Raw genomic sequence first — 19,244 nt, forward strand, 5'->3', positions numbered from 1 at the left:
TCTGCAAGAGCAGCAAGTGCCCTCAACTGCTGAGCCACTGCCCCAGCCACTCCTCCCGTTTTCTAAGGCCAAATGATATTCCACTGTAGCAACATTCATGAACTGGTGGCTACAAGGGTTGTTTCTACCTTTTGACTACCGTTGAGTTGTGCAGAACATCTGTATCTAAGCTCGTTCTTGAACGCCAATTTTTAATTCTTTGGGTTATCTAAAGGGAGAATTTGGCCTATAAGAGCATTTTGCATTTTGATTTTTTGTACGTAGTATGCCTTAAGATGTTTTATATGTGGAGGTATGCATGTGTACAATCATGCATACATACAGAGGCCAGAAGTTGACAAAGGGTGTCTTCTTCAAAACTTTCTACCTTATACATTAAGACAGGGCCTCACGTGGACCCAGTTTGCAGATTCTGCTATTCTCCCTGCTACCTTCCTCGGGAGATCCGTTCTCTGGCTCCAAGCATTGGGATCACAGGCAGTACACTCACTTGCCTGTGGGCTCCTAAGATCCAGACTCTGGTCCTCCTGCTTGTGTGGCTCTCTTTCCAAGCTCCAAGGCAAGTTTAACAAACTTCACTTAGTTGTTGGTTTATTCCCCAAATGAGCAGAACAGCTGACCCAGGGGTCCAATCTATTCCATAATCAAGAACTATGGTATTCTTCTCAGAGATTGTACACAGATAAAGGGCCAAGGGTCCTACGAACAGCGCTGGAACCATAACAAGCACAACAGCAGTATATGCAAATGAACTGCCAGCACAGAAGAAATGGGAAGAGTAAAAAAACTGAGTACAATGAGAAAACACACCAAGAAGTGGAAGGGCACATATAGTCTCCAATACTGAAAAGTGAGGAACAACTAGACAGGAATTCCTGAGCTTGGGTAGTCAGAAGACAGTCTCTCTTTGCTCTGAAATGTGATTGACGTATGCTATATGCTGTATTGAAGTATCATTCTACACCACTAGTAAAGTATTCAATTATCACACACAAATACAAGCACTAAAACAAATCAACCTCTTTAAAACATGTTAATAAATAATGTATGTATGTACTCTCCATGCATGCCAGGCGCCCATGGAAACTAGAAGAGAGAGTCAAGAATCCCCTGGAATTAAGAGTTGCTGATGGTTGTGAGCCACCTGATGTGGGCACTGAACACATCACTGGCGGCGAGCAAACTCCAGAGATCCATCTGTGTCTACCTTCAGAGCTGGCATTACAGACAGGTGCCACTGCACTGGAGGAGTGCTGGGCCTGTGTGGCAGGCCCACTGTGCACGCACCATCTGCTCAACCCCACAAGACGCCCATAAAAGACAAAACCGTTTCTCTTTTTCCAAGTCCTTCAGACCTCAACCAAATTCTTACCATTCTGTATACAATCTGAAGCCCCCAGACATTTTAAAAGTATATAAAATATCTTGAAAATTAAAATTTTATGTTATTATACACTGACTCTGGGTACTTTCTTCTTCCCCCCAAAACAGGTAGCCCTGGCTGTTCTGGATTGACTGTGCAGACCAGGCTGACCTCAAACTCAGAGATCTGCCTGCCTCTGCCTCCCTGAGCTGGGATTACACATCACGACTGGCTTATTGTTACTTTATATACTCCCATTATAAAAATATTAGCTTGACAACCCCTCCTTAAATACGTAACTCCACCAATACTTTTAAGTTTAATGAACTATACAAATGATTATGCAGCTTATTCACTTTCTTTTTAAAACTTAAAATCCAGACAGTATTCAAGTTAAGTTTTGTAGCTGTGAATATAGCTCAGTGGTAGAATCTTGCCTAGCATGCATAAAAACGTAGGGTCAATTTTTACCACTGAAAAACTACACTTGGTTGACCGGGTGCAAGGCCATACTTAGTGAAGGAATTTGGGGACTAGTGGTGGTGGCACATACCTTTAATCCCAGCACTCAGAAGGCAGAGACAGGCAGATCTCTGTGAGTTCAAGGCCAGCCTGATCTACAGAGCAAGTGCCACGACAGCCAAGGCAACACACACAGAGAAACTCTGTCTCTGAAAAACCACAAAGAATTTGGAGAATTGAGACGAAGACATAATTTTACCAGGTAAAGGCATCTGTCACCAAACCTAACACTGTGGGAGAACAACCAACACCTCTAAGTTGTCCTTCTCCCACTAAAAAAATGTCAAAAGGAAACCCGGTAAGTCCAGCTTAATCTGGCTAGCATGTAGAATAATAAAAGGTACACAGTAATGCAAAGTGTTTTAAATAAGCAGATATTACCTAAAGATATTTACTTCATCAGAGGGTAAGATTAATTGGGGACTACAAGCTAGCACCACAGGAAGCAAGAACCGTTTCAGAAGACCCAAAGAAGAAATAACACTGACTGATTAAGGAAAGAGCAAAGCTCAAACAATTGCTGGTGGGTGAGTTAAAAGAAGGGGACTTTTTTCTAGACACTGCCAAGAAAGATGCTGAAAATGAGTTTGGAAAATAGCAATAAACTCCTTCTCATGCACGGTCTGCTGTTTTCTGTGGGAGAAGGGAAGTCTTGAGCAACAGAATAGTCTGAGCTCAGGCTTCGCACTGAAATCCACTACTAACATATTTCTAAGGTACAAAGAAGAAAACCAGATGTGACTAGTGTCAGAAGCAAGGTGGAATGCACAGAGAACAGTAAGTTCAGAGTCATATGTACAGTATACTGGCTACAACTACAGTGATGTATCAGTATTGTGGTGTCTGCACAGCCTTGCACCAGGATGGAGACAGCATGCCCTCCATGTCTGCTACAATCAATTACACTGCCCTTGTAAGAAGCTTAAAAATAAATTCAGGAACTTGAGTCTAGACTTAAATGAGATAGCATTTCACAACTGCAAACATCATCTAGTAATCTCAAAAAAACAAAACAAAAAACCCCACTGTTTATGAAATGCATGTTATACTTGCTTACCTTGGCTCCTCATATACTTCTGCCTGCACTAGGGTTTACTCAGCAACTCCAAGAAAGGCTGGGAATGTGGATGTGAGGAGGGAGACAGCTAGTGAACACAAGTGACTGCTTGTGCTCTAGAGAACGCAGTTAAATGTAGTAGACCAAACCATCACGTACTTTAAACAGGAGACAGAATTCCCCACACAAAGGAGACGCCTGATGGAAGTAGCAATTTTCCTAATCTGACCCTTATTTAGTACATACATATTTTTAATATCACACTACACTTACAAACTGTACAATCATGTGTTAATCAGAAGAAAAGACATTCCATTTTAACTATAATCCGTTTGACTCTCACTTCATACCCTCATTAATAAACTATAACTATAAAAATTTCCTTCTAAGAATGCAAATATATGCTATGCATTTTAAGGATCTCATAGTACACTATACAAAAAGGAACAATAATGTAAGAAATGTAAAAAACAGCAAAATAAAAGGTGAATCAAAAAAATTCTAACTTAGATGGCAAAAAATATAGCATTAGAAAAAATAATTTTGTGTGAAATATTCTACAGTTGATTTTTCTAAATTTTATTTTTCAACACAGCATCTACATAGCTCTGGCTGTCCCAGTACTATGTAAGCAGGCTGCAACTCAAGAGCTCTGCTTGCCTTTGCCTCCCAAGTGCTGGGATTAAAGGCATGTGCCACTACACCCCGCTACAGTTAATTTTATTAAAAAAGAAAGCTGAGGCTGGACAAATGGGTCAGTGAAAGAGCACAGGCTGTTCTTTCAGAGGACCCAAGTTTGGCTCAGAGGACACAGTTGGTGGCTCCCAGCTGTGTAACTCCAGTATCAGAAGAAGTTAATACCCTCTTATTGCCTCCAGCTGCACTGGACACACATGATGAACACAAGATGCAAAGATACATGCAGACAAAGTATCCATACATATAAATTAAAATAATTAAAGGCCATCCTTTACAAATCAGGGTAAACTGGGACACACTCCACATTCCTGGGCCTTTCTCAACACAGTGCACGGTAGACACAGTCCGGCCAAAGCCCTGAGGAATAGGAACAAGGACCAAAAACCTCGGTGTGGCACCACTCACTCTCCCAGCACTACCTGTTCAAACCTAGCGTTTCATGCCTTCTTGTGCTCCACTTTCTCTTGCTCATTTTCATGAACTCTATCTCGACCAATGATCTAATATGAACTCCTGCTCTAACCAAAGCGACATCTAAACAACGTAACAGATTTCAATTAAAATTGCAATTATTCTAATTTTTCAAGTTGCCATCTTTATTTAAAATGTGCTTAAAATTTTAAGCTATAAACATAAGTCAATACTCATTGCCACAGAATATCAATAAAAAAATAATTTCCATTTTGATAACAATTTTCATTTTAGCAGATGGCAAGGGAGAACTCTCCCTTTCAGTGGACTAGGGGAAGGGGATATGGAGGAAAAAGGAGGGTAAATGAGACAGGGAAGAGTTGAAGGAGGGAGCTACAATAGGGATATATAATGAATAAATTGTTAAAAATTAGATAGTAATAAAAATAAAACATTTTTCATAATAAAAAATAATTTCCAGGACTTGCAGTAAAGCTCAATAGTAGAGCACCAAATTCAACCCTTAGTATCTGAAATACTGTTAACTACTATTTCCAAATAGTCAAACAGCAGGTGGGAGAGGGAGTATAACTAAAAATTAAATATCCCAGTATACATTAAATCATCTGGGCATGATAGCACATGCCTTTAATCTCAGCAGAAGCAGGTGGATTTCTGTGAAGGCCAGCCTGGTCTACACAGTGATTTCCAAGACACACTGGACTACATAGTGACCCTGTCTTTAAATTTAAAAAAAAAAAAAAAAAAAAAAAAAAAAAAGGAACAGAACGAAAAAAAAAAAAGATCAAAAGAAAAAGATCATAATACAACATGGGGCTAGAGAGAGAGCTCTGCAGCTAAAAGCACTTGATGCTCTTGCAGAGGATCCATAAAGTGGTTCACAAACATGGTGTCCAGGAGATATGACACCTTCTAATGCACAAATATGCAGGCAAAACACTCATCTATAAATTAAATATCTAAAATAAATTTTAAAAATTAAATTAAGCCATTTGAAGGCTGGAGAGCTAGCTCAGCAGTTAAGAGCACTCACTGCTCTTTCGGCAGACATGGATTCAGTTTCTAGTACCCACATGAGCAATCTTACAATCAATCACCTGTGAACATAAACTCGTGTAGGCGCATGCAAATTAATCTTCAAAGCCAGATACATCTACTTACAACAACGGCAGAATAACTGACAGAGTGACTCTCATGATGGGAGGAAAAAAATAACATTTTTCAGATCCTCGGTAACAGACAATGCAAACCTGTGATGTTGAGAGGACAAACCAGTGAGTGAAGTCCCTACTAGAAGAACCACCAGCATCAGAGACAAGGAAGTGTCCTTCAGAAAGCAGCTCAGGGAGCCTGAGGGTGAGAATACTAGGGTACAACACCAAAGGAAAAAACAAGAGAAAAAGGCCCCCAAATCTACAGGCATCCGCTAGCTGAACACAAAGCTGCACAAACCTAACATGAGACTCTTCAGACCAAACAAGTAACAGAGCTACACAGAAAACAATGAACACAATGACGTCCTCACAAAGCTAAAATTACACACATTCCATGCAGCTAGAGTAAAGAATTCTGTAACGAATGCATGGCTTAGAGAAACAATGTGACTGTTACGGTGTTATACCCAAGTCAGTGCCTAAGCCTTCCCCAACCCTGCCATATGCATCTGTTTATATGGCCACCCATCTGGATCCTTTAAAGTATTTCTCCCCACACCCCCAGGGTCTGTAAACTTTTCTAACAACACTGTGAGAGGGCAGTGGGAAATTCTGACTAGTCACACCACAAATTACAGATAACTTAAGGACCTCTTTGTGACTGGTGTCAAAGTGGGGAAAGTCTTGAGAAATTAAAATCTTAATTTACTCTTCTCTAATGCCAATTACTATGTCAATGAAGTGTCTTAACAGAGTCAGAGAATTGATCAGTCAGTGCAGGTAAGTGACACGTTTGTGGCATGTCAAGTCCCGAATATGATCAGTACAGAAGGTTTTTTCTCCATATACTCCTACAAAAATTATGAAATAAGATTTCTACAAGTTTAAGTCTCAAAAATGGCAGATAAATAATATAGTTTCAAGGATGTTTTTAATCACTAAATGATTTTAACATGTATAAAAAAGTAAACATAATGCTTCTATTCAACAAAAAGAACACATAACAATCAAACATACATGCATGATATATGCATTCAAAATAAAACTACTCAGTGAACCAAACAAGGCAATCTTGTAAAGTTTGATAAAAGCTAAAAGCAATCAATTAGAAGAAAAGCTCAACAAAAATAAATACTGGGACACAGCACTGCCAACAGAATATAGGAAAATGCATAACTATTGGACTATCAAGGTCAGGGTCACACAACCTAGAAAAGTAGACCTGCTATGACACCGATGTCACAAGTGTCTCTCCACCACCTCTCAAGGGGTGACCCTAAGCCAACAATATCAAGACTTCATTCATATGCCAGCATACTTACAATTAGTGCAAAGAATCATCCAAGATCATTTACATTACTTGAAAATTTAAAATTTTTTGGCAATGGATCTGCAGATGACTAGGTTAATATCATCAAGTGCTTCTTCCAGGGTGTGTGGTACTCCAGGGTGCTGTTCACAGCACCTGCGTGGTGGCCCACAACCATCTGGAGCTCCAGTACAGAAGAACCAGATGTCTTCTCCTGGCCTCCACAGGTGCCAGGCACACCCATGTGGTGCGCAGACATACATACAGGCAACACACACATACATAATAAAATAATTTTTTAAGTTGGCAACAATTCACTACATGTTTTGATTAGTATAACTTAGTCCCGGACAACACTTATACTTAAGATGGCTTTTGCTCTTCCCACTACTCTGCACAGCCAATGCCTGGGCAAGTCTGGTTGGCTCTACAGCTCTTCCCATGGGCCTACAAGAAGCATCAACAAGCACACTTTCTCCCAGTAGCCTGTCTTTAATAAATCACTGCATTCTAAAACTTCAAATCAACCAATTCCTCTATTTGAAGCCACTTATTCTTCAGACATATTATAGGTATGTTCTTTAAAACAAAACACATGAAAGCAACTAAGTAAATTAAATAGGGGTGGGTTTTACTTACCTAAACTGATGATTGTGACAGATAAAAATGAGGTCAATATAAGCATAGTCAGATTTTTAAAAAACAAATACCAAAGAGCTGCTTTTTTAGGTTTTCAACCTAAAAAGGTCCTAAAATGAAGGAGTAAGTTTTCATTACATGAGGTTAAGTAGGCATGTCTCAGATTACCAATTAGAAGACAGAAGTTTAAGCACAGTTGTGTATGGCACTCTTGCAATCCCAGTGAAAAAGGGGTCAGAAGTTCAAGGTTACCTTCAGCAGTATCACAAGCTGGAGGCCAGCCTGCGCTACAAGAGACCCTGTCTCAAAAAAGTAAAAACCAAACCAAAACAAAAAAAGCCCTTTTTTCAAAAGGGTCAAGGTATGACCCCATTTCTACCATTAATCCATGATGCTTTTTTGTTTGCAGCAGTACAGTACCACGAAAGAAACCCATGGCTTCATATATACTTGGTAAGCATGCTACCACTGAGTTTACCCTCTGACTCTGGGTGATAGGTCTCTGCTGTGCTGCCTGTGTGATACACGTACTTAATAACTGTCTTTCGCTTGTGTGATTACCTTTTTTGAATTAGAAAGGCATTATTAAATAGTAAAAACCAAGGATCTAAAATCCTTATCTGACTCTGAAAACAAGAGCCCTCAAGGCTTAACAAGAAAATGATACGCTCAGGATGCGAGGCTAAGCACTGCACTCAGGGTCAGCCGCTTTGGACCCAGAGAAGAGCATGTCTGATTGCATGCGGGTTGATGCCCCAGGTCCCGCCTCTGAGAAAAAGGTATCAGATGGGTCTGATGCTCTTTGGGTGGATGACACCTAAATGAACATCGGTACAAAGTCCCAATTTATTTCTAATATCAGAGATCAGACCTCTACTCTTGCCTGATGCGTCTAAAACAAAAAGGGGGAACTGTAGAGAGCTGCAGAATGCTATGCCTTAAAGATGGAGCTGGTTTCCGCCTTCCACCTTCCCAATGGTGAGTGCTCTCTGTCACGAACAATTCCACATTTGGCTAAGGCTGAGGATCTGGCTTGCTTCCATGTATGTGGACCTATCTGCATTGCCCACGTGGCACGCCTGGGTTGGCTACCCAGAGGCTATTAAAGCTGTGGGCTGGCTTTCCCCAGGGTCCGAGGATTGTTCAAGGTTCCTGAATAAACTGCATTGAAAAAAAAAAAAAAAAAAAAGAATAACAGCCAGTTAGGAGGTTACCCAGTCAGCTAGGCCAGTAAAGGGGTCAGCCGTTACACGTCAACTACCTTTAAGGGAATGGTAACTTCTCAGAGAAACATGCTGCCTTGGGCTGTCTTTGCTGAACCTCTGAGAACATCTACAAAATTAACAGGAACCCACTTTCAAGCCCTTACTCAGCAAGAGTTCTCTCTTCAGGGGGAAAAAAAAATCAGTAACTGTACAATGTGAGGCACAGCTAAGTATCCCAAATCCTCACTCATTTCCCTGTGCTGTTGCCTAACTTGTGATGTGCTAGGTGTAAAGCTAGGACTCAAAAGTATCTTCCCAAACAAGAGTGACAAGGACCTTATATGTGATAGACTTTTAAACAGATAGATAAATTTAGACAAGGGAAAGGCTGACAATTAAATCAGTACTGTTGGCTTAGAGGGAAGTTTTAAGTACAGCAGCTAAGTCGGGGCCTCCTAACTTAACAGAACACTATGGCAACTATAGCATTTCCCATCAAAATGCTTTCTGTTTGAGATGGGGGTCTGTAGATACCTATTTGTGCACTATGGCGCTGGGACTGTAATAGCCTACTTTAAAGGGCATCAGGAAATACAATTTGCTCCCTTCTGGAAGAGTATTCATGACTACTGTAGACAATACTACATCTCCAATTTCAAAGGCAATGAGCTAGAGATCTTTTCTAGGATAAAGTGCACAATGCCCCATACCACTTTCAAAGTTTTTACATTTTCCTGACACCTGAAAGCACTAGACCACTATACTGACTTTATTTTTAAACAATTGATTATTTTGGGTTTTTGTTGTTGTTGTCGTTTTTTATTCTGACATTTGGATGAAAACAGAAACATGAAGAAAAAGATGGGATGTTAAAGAATTTACATCCAACATGGTCAAATACTATTTTCCTAAAATTACTTGGAACCAAGATGCTAACCATGATACTCTCTTCCCACCATAGAAGAGCAGTGGTAGCACTCTTGTGTAATGTGTGTAAGCCCTTGGTTTTGATCCCCAGCAATGCAACAGAAAACACAAATAAGTAAGACCCACAATTACTTGTCATCTTCAAAGATTTGGAATAAAGAAAAGGTAAGGGAATAAAACAAGTGATTTGTTTCACCCACGGATTGATGATGCATCCGAACGGAGCGTTGTCCTCACAGAGCAAACAGCCTCCCAACTCCAAAGGACTCCATGCCCTAAACTGTTCTCACCTACTGATGGATACAGAGTACTACCTTTTGAGAGTGAGAGCCCCTACCTACATAATTATTTTATGGGAGTATCACCTCTCTCAATCACCATGATATCTTATGAACTACTATTTTCCAGAATCAAGAACCACTCACAACTTAGAAGAACCGTCCTGTAACAAAGACAAACTCCCATGTCCTGGAGCAGAAGGTGCGTCAGAGGCCGACATTTGCCGGGCTCTCAGTCCAGAACAGAGAAGCTCTGGAGAAATTCACGTTCATTCACGCTGGAGCTGGCCATGGTAACAAGCTCCAAGTCCCATTTGAGCCTACAATTCAACACCAACTGGAGCAAACAGAAAGACACCCCATCCAAACATAAGGAAACAAGATATCATCCTTTCTGAGGTTTTAGTTATTTCTCTAAAACATACTTCTTTATATCTGCAAATAACTCCCCCTTCATAATTATATATGAGTGAAAAACATTTGCTGATTTGTTTTGGTTTGTTTGATTTTTGAGACCAGGTTCCCTTCTATGGCCCAGGCTGGCCTCCTGACCATGCTGGGGCAGTGTGGCTGTGCCACCATATACCATTCCATCTCACTTTTAACTGAAATTTTTCCTTTATGCAATTATGTTTTTCTGCCTCAAATCTATGATATATTAGACTCCTAACCTACAAAAAATTGTAAAACATTCAGGGAAAAACTTTCTTAACTCCAATAATAAAATACAATTTAAAAAAAAAAACAACACAGAAGAAAGACCTGTGTTAAAGGCCATAGTAGTAGCAAACTAAAGTCATGAACAGTCTAACAACGTGGCAACAAGGTCATGTCCCATAGCCCTGGTATGATACTTGATCAGGCACCTGCCACAAAAACCATTAGAAATATTCCTTAGATCTAACTATTTTTATATAACTAATATAACCTGATGGCAGCTCAAATACCTACGTGTAAGGATTAATTTACATGTTTATCACTGTTACCCATTAAAATAGTTTTGATGAGCTGGGTAGTAGTGGTGCACGCGTGTAATCCCAATACTCGGAGAGGCAGAGGCAGTTGAATATCTGTTGAGGCCACGATGGTCTACAGAGTATGTTCCAGGACAGCTAGGGCTACACAGAAAAACTTTGTCTTGAAAAACCAAAAAAAAAAAAAAAAAAAAGAAAAAAGAAAAAAATTGATGAACTCTTTATAGTTCCTTCCAGGATTATTTTGACAGCTCTGATTCATTTGCATTTCTTTCCAGAATAAAGTGATCAAAACTGTGATTTTTTTTTTTGGATACAGAATTATTTGCAAAAGTACCTTTGTAATAAAGGTTTGGGAAATGATACTGTTAATATCACAATGTTAACCGCACATCTATTTCTTTAAGCTGCAAAGATGACGGATCAAGCACATTCTTAAATAAAAAATTTTAATGGAGAATTGAATGTAAATAATCTCTATTTCACCAGACTTCCAGTATCTGGATGATAGCTGCATTCTCATTTATTTCAAGCACATTGGAAAGGCAGACATTACAAATCTCTACAAGCATGAGCCAAGCATCCTGGGATAGCTCAGCATCAAAAGCACTACCACTCATGTTTCCACTGCTTTTTTCTGTGACCACCATGGGTTCACTTGTCGTTTCTTATTCAGACATGTGGGTACTGCACTAGAAAATAAACTATCACAGAGACGAGTAATGCAGTTCAACGTCAAGTCTCTTAGTTTCCTGAATTAAAAATATATGTCAACTCTACACTTACTGCTAAAGTGCTGGTGTCACCTGCAATCAGAACATTAAGAGACATTCATAACAAATACTGAGAACCTGGGAAGGAGAGACAGAGCAGAGCTCATGGTTACCATATTTACACATACTCTTTGTTGTGTTTCAGTGCCACATGGTCTGACTCAAAGTAATACACATCAGGGTCATCATCTTCCTCTTCGGCAGTGTGCTGGCCGGCACTCTCTTTGGCAGATGGCAGTTGTCCAGTATTCTCTCTGGCCTCTGATGGTGGCTTACTTACTCCTTCACTTCCACAGTTCTGAGAGTCACAACACAGAACCTTTTCATTTTGAGAAATTTCAACACCATTCGTGGGAGACTCACGTATATTATCACTAACAGTTGTATTTGTTTCACTGGGACTGAGATTACTCTCCTCAAACTGTCCATTTTCTCTGTAAGGAGAAGTGTTTTTAGTGGGACTACCTCTGGCTGGGGCCGCCCTTCGAGGGGAGGTTCTCAGGGTGTATCGATGTTCTTGAGGTTCTGATAAAGACGTCATTTGAGCTGAAGCACAGTCTAGCATAGAAGACGCTTCTGGCTCTCCAGAGACTGGCGTGCTTTCGGAGTCTGTGTGCAGACGGTTACTGCTATTTTCATTACACTGCTCTTTTGAGGCACTGCTATCTCCCACCACATCTACTTCCTCCTCAGAATCTCTCAAGGATGACTGAATTTCAGAAACAGGGACTGAAGCTGGCTCAGCAGTCAGCTGATTCCGATGTTGCACGGGCAGGCAGGCAGTTACTAGTTTGTGGTCCTCCAACTTGACCTGCACATCTGACTTTGTGCAAGGCACAATATGGTCTATACAGCTGTCCTCCTTCCTACTACCAAAGAACATTGAAGTCTGGGTTTCTACTGATGTTTCCTGCAACATGTAGGAACCAGTGCTATTCTGTTTAATGTTCCCATCAGGCTGACAGTCATCACAGTTTGTAACAGCTGAGTCACTGTCATCAACACCATTAACAGTCAAATAGCCTGTGAGTTCTTCTACTGCAGCCGTAAGCGGCCCTTCCTCACTGACATTCACCTTTTTAACTTCCCTTTTCTCACAATCATCCAATATAAGACATCGACAAGCTCGCTTAGTCCCTTGAAACTCTGCATCATGGTCCACTACTGTCCTCCTGTGTTCTACCGGCTCCTTGTCTGGTTTTACAGGTGAGTCTTCTTCTGAACTGTTTGTGGCTTCACCTCTAAGACAGCGTTTAATGTTCTTTAATGCTGGCGGTGCTGTCTCTGTCTGCCTTCTCTCACAACTCTCTAGGACCTGCCTTTCTAGGTCATCCTTTTCTGAAGAAGAAAGTCTTCTTTTCCTAGGGCTTACCCATGATTCTCGAGCACTCTGCTGTTTTACATCTGAAGTTCTTCCGTTATTATTTCCTTTCTGAACTGGCACGGGCTCTGGTCTCTTCTTTGGTGATCTTGATCGTACTTGAGCATGAGAAGAGATTTCTTCTGGGTGAGCAATGCTACGATTCCTTAAAGTTCTACCACAAAAAGATTCATCCAAGCCGTTTAACCCCACTGTTGATCTTGTAACACGAGTAGATCGGGAAGCAGCCATACTATGGCAAGTCCCTACCATACGGTCATCATGATCCACTCATTGGGAAACCTTCAAAAATGTAAACAAAATAATGAGAAAAAGGGAATAGTTAATATATCTAAAACAAAAACATAAAGCTAAAACTTTTTATCCAAGTATAGCCATTATCAATAAGTAAAGGGACAAAGGTTATTTTATTAAAATTTCCAATAATGACATAACAACAGCTAACAATTAAATACCATTTAATATGTTCAAGGACTCCATGTTTATGTTTAACATACATCTACTCCCTGAAGCCTCACAACTCGGACAGGTCTACTGTCCCTACTTTACAACTGAGAAGACTAAGGCAGAGACAGCCTCAACAACATATTGACGATCACAGAACCAGCTCAGACAGAACTCTAAATGCCATGTTCACTGTCTCTGTGTATCTCAGAATAGCACAAACTACCCAGACGTGATCAATCTAAACAGTCAATTCCATTTTGGCTATAAAGTAATACTTTTAAAGTTATAGAGCAGCTATTTTACAGAACCCATTCCTATCAGTCTGAGGTTTTTACTAAAATAGTTGTAGGTCATTAAGTCCCTTGATAATAAGCTCTTTGGAATTTTGCTATGGAATTTTTAAAATTACAGCGCGAACAGAAGTCACAACACTAGCTTACACTGGCTAACAACACAGCAAAGCAAACTTCAGTCTCTAGAGAAAAGCATGTCACTCTTTAAAGTATTCTGAGGAGGACAGAAAGCAGTAGCTGTCTTCTAAAGAGAACAGTGACTTCAGAAATAAGGATTATTTCACATAAATCACATTTGTGTGTATTCTTACAGACACACGCACACACCCTTTCTTTAAGGTTCTGAGTGTAATGCAGGATACCTTTAACCCACTGTTTTTGGGAGATAAGTGAGTTTTCTGGTAGAGATCCTGAACTTTCTAAGAAAGAAAGAGGAAGCCTATCGGAAATGTCCTCATTGATCCACCTGGGTAAACTCTAAGAGCTAATGGTATTTTCTAGGACTTCCCTGTTATCCAGAAGAACAAAGGCACTATTTATATTTCAAGTCTCTATCAATCCCCACCTGCCCTTTCATTTGTTTTTCCTAGATATTTTGTCACTTTACTGCTTGATTTCAAGTGAGGTACAGAATGATTAAAGAAAAAGAACCAAAAATGCAACTTCACATTACCGTCCTCCTGCCTTTTGTCACTCTCTGACAACCTCCCTCACATACAACCCTTTTAATGGCATTATCGCTTCCCCATGCAAATCAGGTACGTTCCCTTCTGGACCTCAACTGCCATCATCTAATACTGGAGAATAACTACAGAAGACCACAGCAACATGGTACACAAGAAACACTAAGGAAAAGTGCTTCCTGGTGTCTGGCTGCTGACCGCTTACAATGAGTTAAGGAGGAAATGTACTCTGTGACATGTTAAATCAGGTGAAGTTAGCTTCATTTCAAAGCAGGGCATACTTTAAAATCTGTGATTACAGTACAGTTACTTGTTCTAGAGAATTCCGCAGAAATCAAGTTAAGAGTAAGGGAAAGGGTAGGACTGGGAGGGAATGAGGGAGCGGGCTACAGTTGGGATACAAAGTTAAAAAACTGTAACTAATATTAAAAAGAAATAAAAATTTAATTTAAAAAAAAAAGAGTAAGGAACACACCATCAGAAAAGAGACAGTGTTTCACATGAGCTTCATTATGTCAATAACCAGAGCAGCAATCTGATTGTAATTTATCTTTCTAACATCCTGTCATCAAGAGGGCAGTCCTGCTGTACTTACAGGTAATAAATACTGATGGTACCATCAATTTCCACTTTCATTTACAACAAATGTAAACTAAATTTCAAGTGTGTTAAAAGAACCCAAACTGAAAGAATTTTAAAGCAATATATTTATTTGATGTACCAAAATCTGGAGACCTCCGTTGGCAGTTACATACTAAGTACCTATGTAGATATGAACATAAAACTAAAATGAGAGCCGGCGTAGTAGTGCACACCTGTACTCCCAGCACTCAGGGAGGCAGAGGCAGACGGGTCTCTGTGAGTTTGAGGCCAGCCTGGTCTACAAAGCGAGTCCAGGCCAACCAAGGCTACACAGAGAAAATGATGCTGTCTCGAAAAACAAAAACAACAAAAAAAGACACCCCAACAAAACTAAAATTAAGTTAATTTTATAAACAAACTATTAAATAAAATGCAAATTTAATGATCTTCATTCTTTGTGGCTGAAAAATGATACTGGAAATTCATTAAGCTTTATTTTGTAATGACTGATGCCCATTAAAGGCATATAAATCTCTTGCGTGATTTCAATTAACTGGCTTTCCTTAATCATTCTTTTCCTTCCATATCAATCTGTGTGGAAATCTGGAAAACCTCTTTCTCTGTAATTCACCTTCCACAAGAGACTACTGAATCAAACATCTGTCATTAATACTGGGAATTACTTTAAAAGTATGTGTATGCACACACAAACATATAAATGAAGGTGACTGTCAAATACCACCTATGAAAACCTGTGTTTTTCTTGATTCCAGTTCTAAAACTAAAACACTGAATAGTATGAAAGATTAAGTCTCTTTCCATCTCTTATCTAAAAAGGTTTTAGTTCTATCCAACAATTATAATAAAGCCCAACTATTGGGCTGTAATTATCAAAAAGCTGTCTTGGGAGAGAACCAATAAACTGTAAAAATGCTAGAATAAATACACAATAAATACACATTTTTCGAGACCCAATAAGAGCTCATTTACAGTAAGTGTGCCTAGTACTTCAAACTGTTGCAACTCAAGTACAGTTTCAAACACCACATTAGAAGCTTGCTAGAAACCCAGACTTTATAAAATAGAAAGGGAAAGGGGAAAGCAAAAAGAAAGACCTGCAGAGTGTCAGCCCTATCCAGGCAATCCATCCATGCTGAAGTATGAGAAACAGATACCACTGCATTCAGGCAGTATTCTAGTAACACAATTCAATTACCACGTTGGAAGGCAAATTAGATACAAAATTCTCTTTTAATAGTTTATGAGATCGTAATGATTAAAACAAAACATAAAAATTAAGGCCATGCTCACTTTAGCTAAAGAAGCATCAGATGACAGATTGAAAAATTATCTTGGATTGAATTAACATTATAGATACTTAAAACAAAAACCTAATCAAATTATGAAGGCTGGAATAAAACAAATTTCCTATCTGCTATTTTTTTCTTCCTCTTTGCTTATTTCTGGATAAGCATACATGAAGTGTACATACTTTTTGCAATTACCTGATAAACTGAATATAAAAACCTTCCATCAATAGGAACTTTTACCTAAGTATGTCTACATTATTTCAACCAAATTTCAATACTGTTTTGCCATGCTTATTTATCTAGCAAGGCAGTAGAGACTAAAGCTGTAACTTTCCTTATTTCAGCTAAATACAAAGTCACTATGTAATCCAGTGAAGAGGTTTGGGCATATAATTATGTTAAGCTGTTAAGGGACTAGAAATGAACTCATTTACCAACTAGCTAAGGAACATCCTTACTAATAAACTAAAATACGAGACACCTGGTGAAAGCCTTAGTCACACACACTTGGTAATGGAAATTTTATTACTACAGTTTTAGAATTAAGGGAAACCACTGAGTTAACATTTTCATATGGGCAAAACACAACTAGTAATAAGGCCAAAATCTATCCTGCTACCCACCAACTAATGAGCAGCAGCATTTTGTAGAAAACAGGGAGGGCATGATTCACCACTAGAAGTAAGCACACTCTGTATTCCCATCTCCTAAGTCCTCATAACCACTTGAAGAGACTAAAAAGTGACAGCCAACCAGTTTTTTGTTTTTTGTTTTTGGCCTGTCCACACTGAGCCCCAACTCTCTCCTAATCTATATAGCATCCTATCTGACTTCCACACAATCACCTTCCCTAAACTTGAATCTACTTTTATAAAAACTGTAAAATTCTAAAACATTATTAGCTCTTTCAGATCATAAGCTTCTAGTCCCCATGACTACACCCACATAACTGCATCAGGACCAAAAGAAGCAGGACAGACTAAACCAGAAAGGCTCCCTCATGAGAAACAGCACATGCTGCAGCTACATGTTTAACTCAAAACTATTTCCAATACAGTACCTGTAATCTCTGGCTCCTGCTCTACTCAGCAAGTGTCCCAGTTTAGGAATAGAGGAGCTGGCAATTACTACCACCACCATTATTACTTTGTTTTTTGTTTTTTTTGAGAGAATGTCACCATCATTATTTTGGTTTTTTGAGGCAGGGTCTCACTATGTAGCTCTTGTTGTCCTGGAACTCACTAGACCAAGCTGGCCTTGAGCTCACAGAGACCTGCCTGCCTCTGCCTCCCTGAGGCGTGTGCCATTATACAAAGCCAACACCAATATTATGATCACCATCTTATTTATTTTTATTAAGTGAACAAGTTCTAAAAAACTGGCCACGATACCTGTATACTTTCAGGTACAAAAGCCAAAGTCAAAGGAAAAAAATAAGGAAGAGTAACTGAGAAGTGTCATCAATATGACTCCCCTGCCTGTCTACAGCATAAGCTGTGCTCAGGCACTGCTTATCACACAAGTATGTGCTGTAGTTTTTCAAATAGGATCTTGCCATTCAATCCTGGATGGCCTGGAACATACTATGTTGCCCAGAGTGACCTTAAACTCTTTTAACAATCCTCATGAATCCCTGGTAGTGGGATTACAGGTGTGCACTGTTACACCTAGCCATACAACTCTTTTAAAAGACAAATTATTTCAGCTGTACAATTCTCACTTTATTGTAGCAGAACAATACCTGTGACCCTATCTCCTCAAATTTATTGAAGGTTAGTAGTAACCGCTTTTAAGTCTGGAAATTCTATTATGCAGTTATATCTAAAGGGATCTCTTCTTTGTCATCAAGAGTGACAACAGATGATAGACAAGACCGATTTGTAGGCAGTCAGAGAATAGATTTGAATAGATATACACTCGAAACAACTGAGAAGTCAAAGAATTTCACATGGCTCCTTAAATGTGCATGTTTCAAAGTCAGGCTCAATCATCTAGTCTCAAGATTCCAACATCAATTTCATTTATCCCTGTGTTAAATTAAAATATATATATATATAATCTTCAGTCCATTCTCTACAGCTCAAGACTGCCATTAAACAGCAAGGGAGAGTAAGAATAATGGAAAATAACATATCTCCTCCCACCAAAATAAAAATCAAACCATAGTTGTCTTATCTACTGCAAAACTAAGTAACTTACCTGTACAACCAAAGATCTATCATTGTGGAAATGTTACTTCTTTTCCTTATATCCTGAAGGAGATGGAGCTAGGATCTACAATAGAGCTTAGGCGTCAGGCTCTCAGCTTCAGCCTCGGAGAATACTAGAACCTCTTACACGCCTCTCTTTAAAATAAAATGATAAAAAGGTATTAAATAAGGAAATTAACATATGCTGATGATTTACTCTGGCTATAAAAATACACAGAGGCAGCATGTCTTCACAGTAATGATTTGGTGCTTCCTGGTAAGCACCCCAGGGGCACCAAGCAACTGGGGCAAACTTGAAAAAAAAAAATCAACTGAAAACAATGTAACAAATCCTTACAAACAACTCAATTATTATTTTGATTAAAATATGACTCAGCCCTTTCCTACAATTTGCTCCTAGGCTTTTTCCCTGCTCTTAAAGACCACCTAGAGGATTTCTCAGATTCAGGACTGAGTACGAGAACCAGGGCCTAAAGCAATCATTCTCAAGTTTCCTATCACTGTGACCCATTTAATACAGGTCCTCATGCTGTGCTGACTCCAACCATAAAGTTATTTTCACTGCTACTTTACAACTGCAATTTTGCTGCTGTTATGATTCGTGATGTAAATATCTGATATGAAGTATTTGATATGCAACCCTTGTGGAAGGGGTCATTCAAACCCCAAAGGAGTTGAAGCCCACAGGTTGAGAACCACTGGAAAACAACAAAAACCAACTACACAGTTAACTATACACAACGTAGGCCTGTGTCTCACAGCACACCTAATACTAACAGGCTCCAAAACTCAGCTACTAACTGAAGCTTCCTTACTTTTCACCACATGGATTTTTGTTGTTGTTGTTTTGTTTTTGATACAAAGTCTCCCTAGACAGCCCCGGCTATACTGGAGCTGTGTATGTCAAAATGGCCTCAAACTCAAGAGCTCCTTCTGCCTCTGTCTCCCAAGTGCTGGGATTATAGGTGTGCCACCATCCCAGGCCATACAGATTATGAACAAGATA

General features: G+C 39.4%; 1 protein-coding gene across 5 annotated transcripts in view; it reads right to left on the reverse strand.

Moving 5' to 3' along the window:
- The window catches only part of Zzz3 (zinc finger ZZ-type containing 3), a 65,679-nt gene that overhangs the window by 22,483 nt on the left and 23,952 nt on the right, over positions 1-19,244 (reverse strand). For 2 of the 5 annotated variants that reach the window (XM_021649631.2, XM_060392478.1), the window contains exons 1-2: positions 18,228-18,365; positions 11,461-12,995 (exon numbers count right to left, since the gene is read on the reverse strand). In XM_021649631.2, coding sequence (XP_021505306.1) covers positions 11,461-12,965 — 1,505 coding nt within the window. In that variant the 5' untranslated portion in view covers positions 12,966-12,995; positions 18,228-18,365. Of the gene's footprint in view, positions 1-11,460; positions 12,996-18,227; positions 18,374-19,244 lie in introns of those variants that run through there. The other 3 variants (XM_060392480.1, XM_060392482.1, XM_060392479.1) reach the window with 2 other exon arrangements.

Source organism: Meriones unguiculatus, chromosome 10, assembly GCF_030254825.1.
Source record: "Meriones unguiculatus strain TT.TT164.6M chromosome 10, Bangor_MerUng_6.1, whole genome shotgun sequence".
NCBI classification, from domain to species: Eukaryota; Metazoa; Chordata; class Mammalia; order Rodentia; family Muridae; genus Meriones; species Meriones unguiculatus.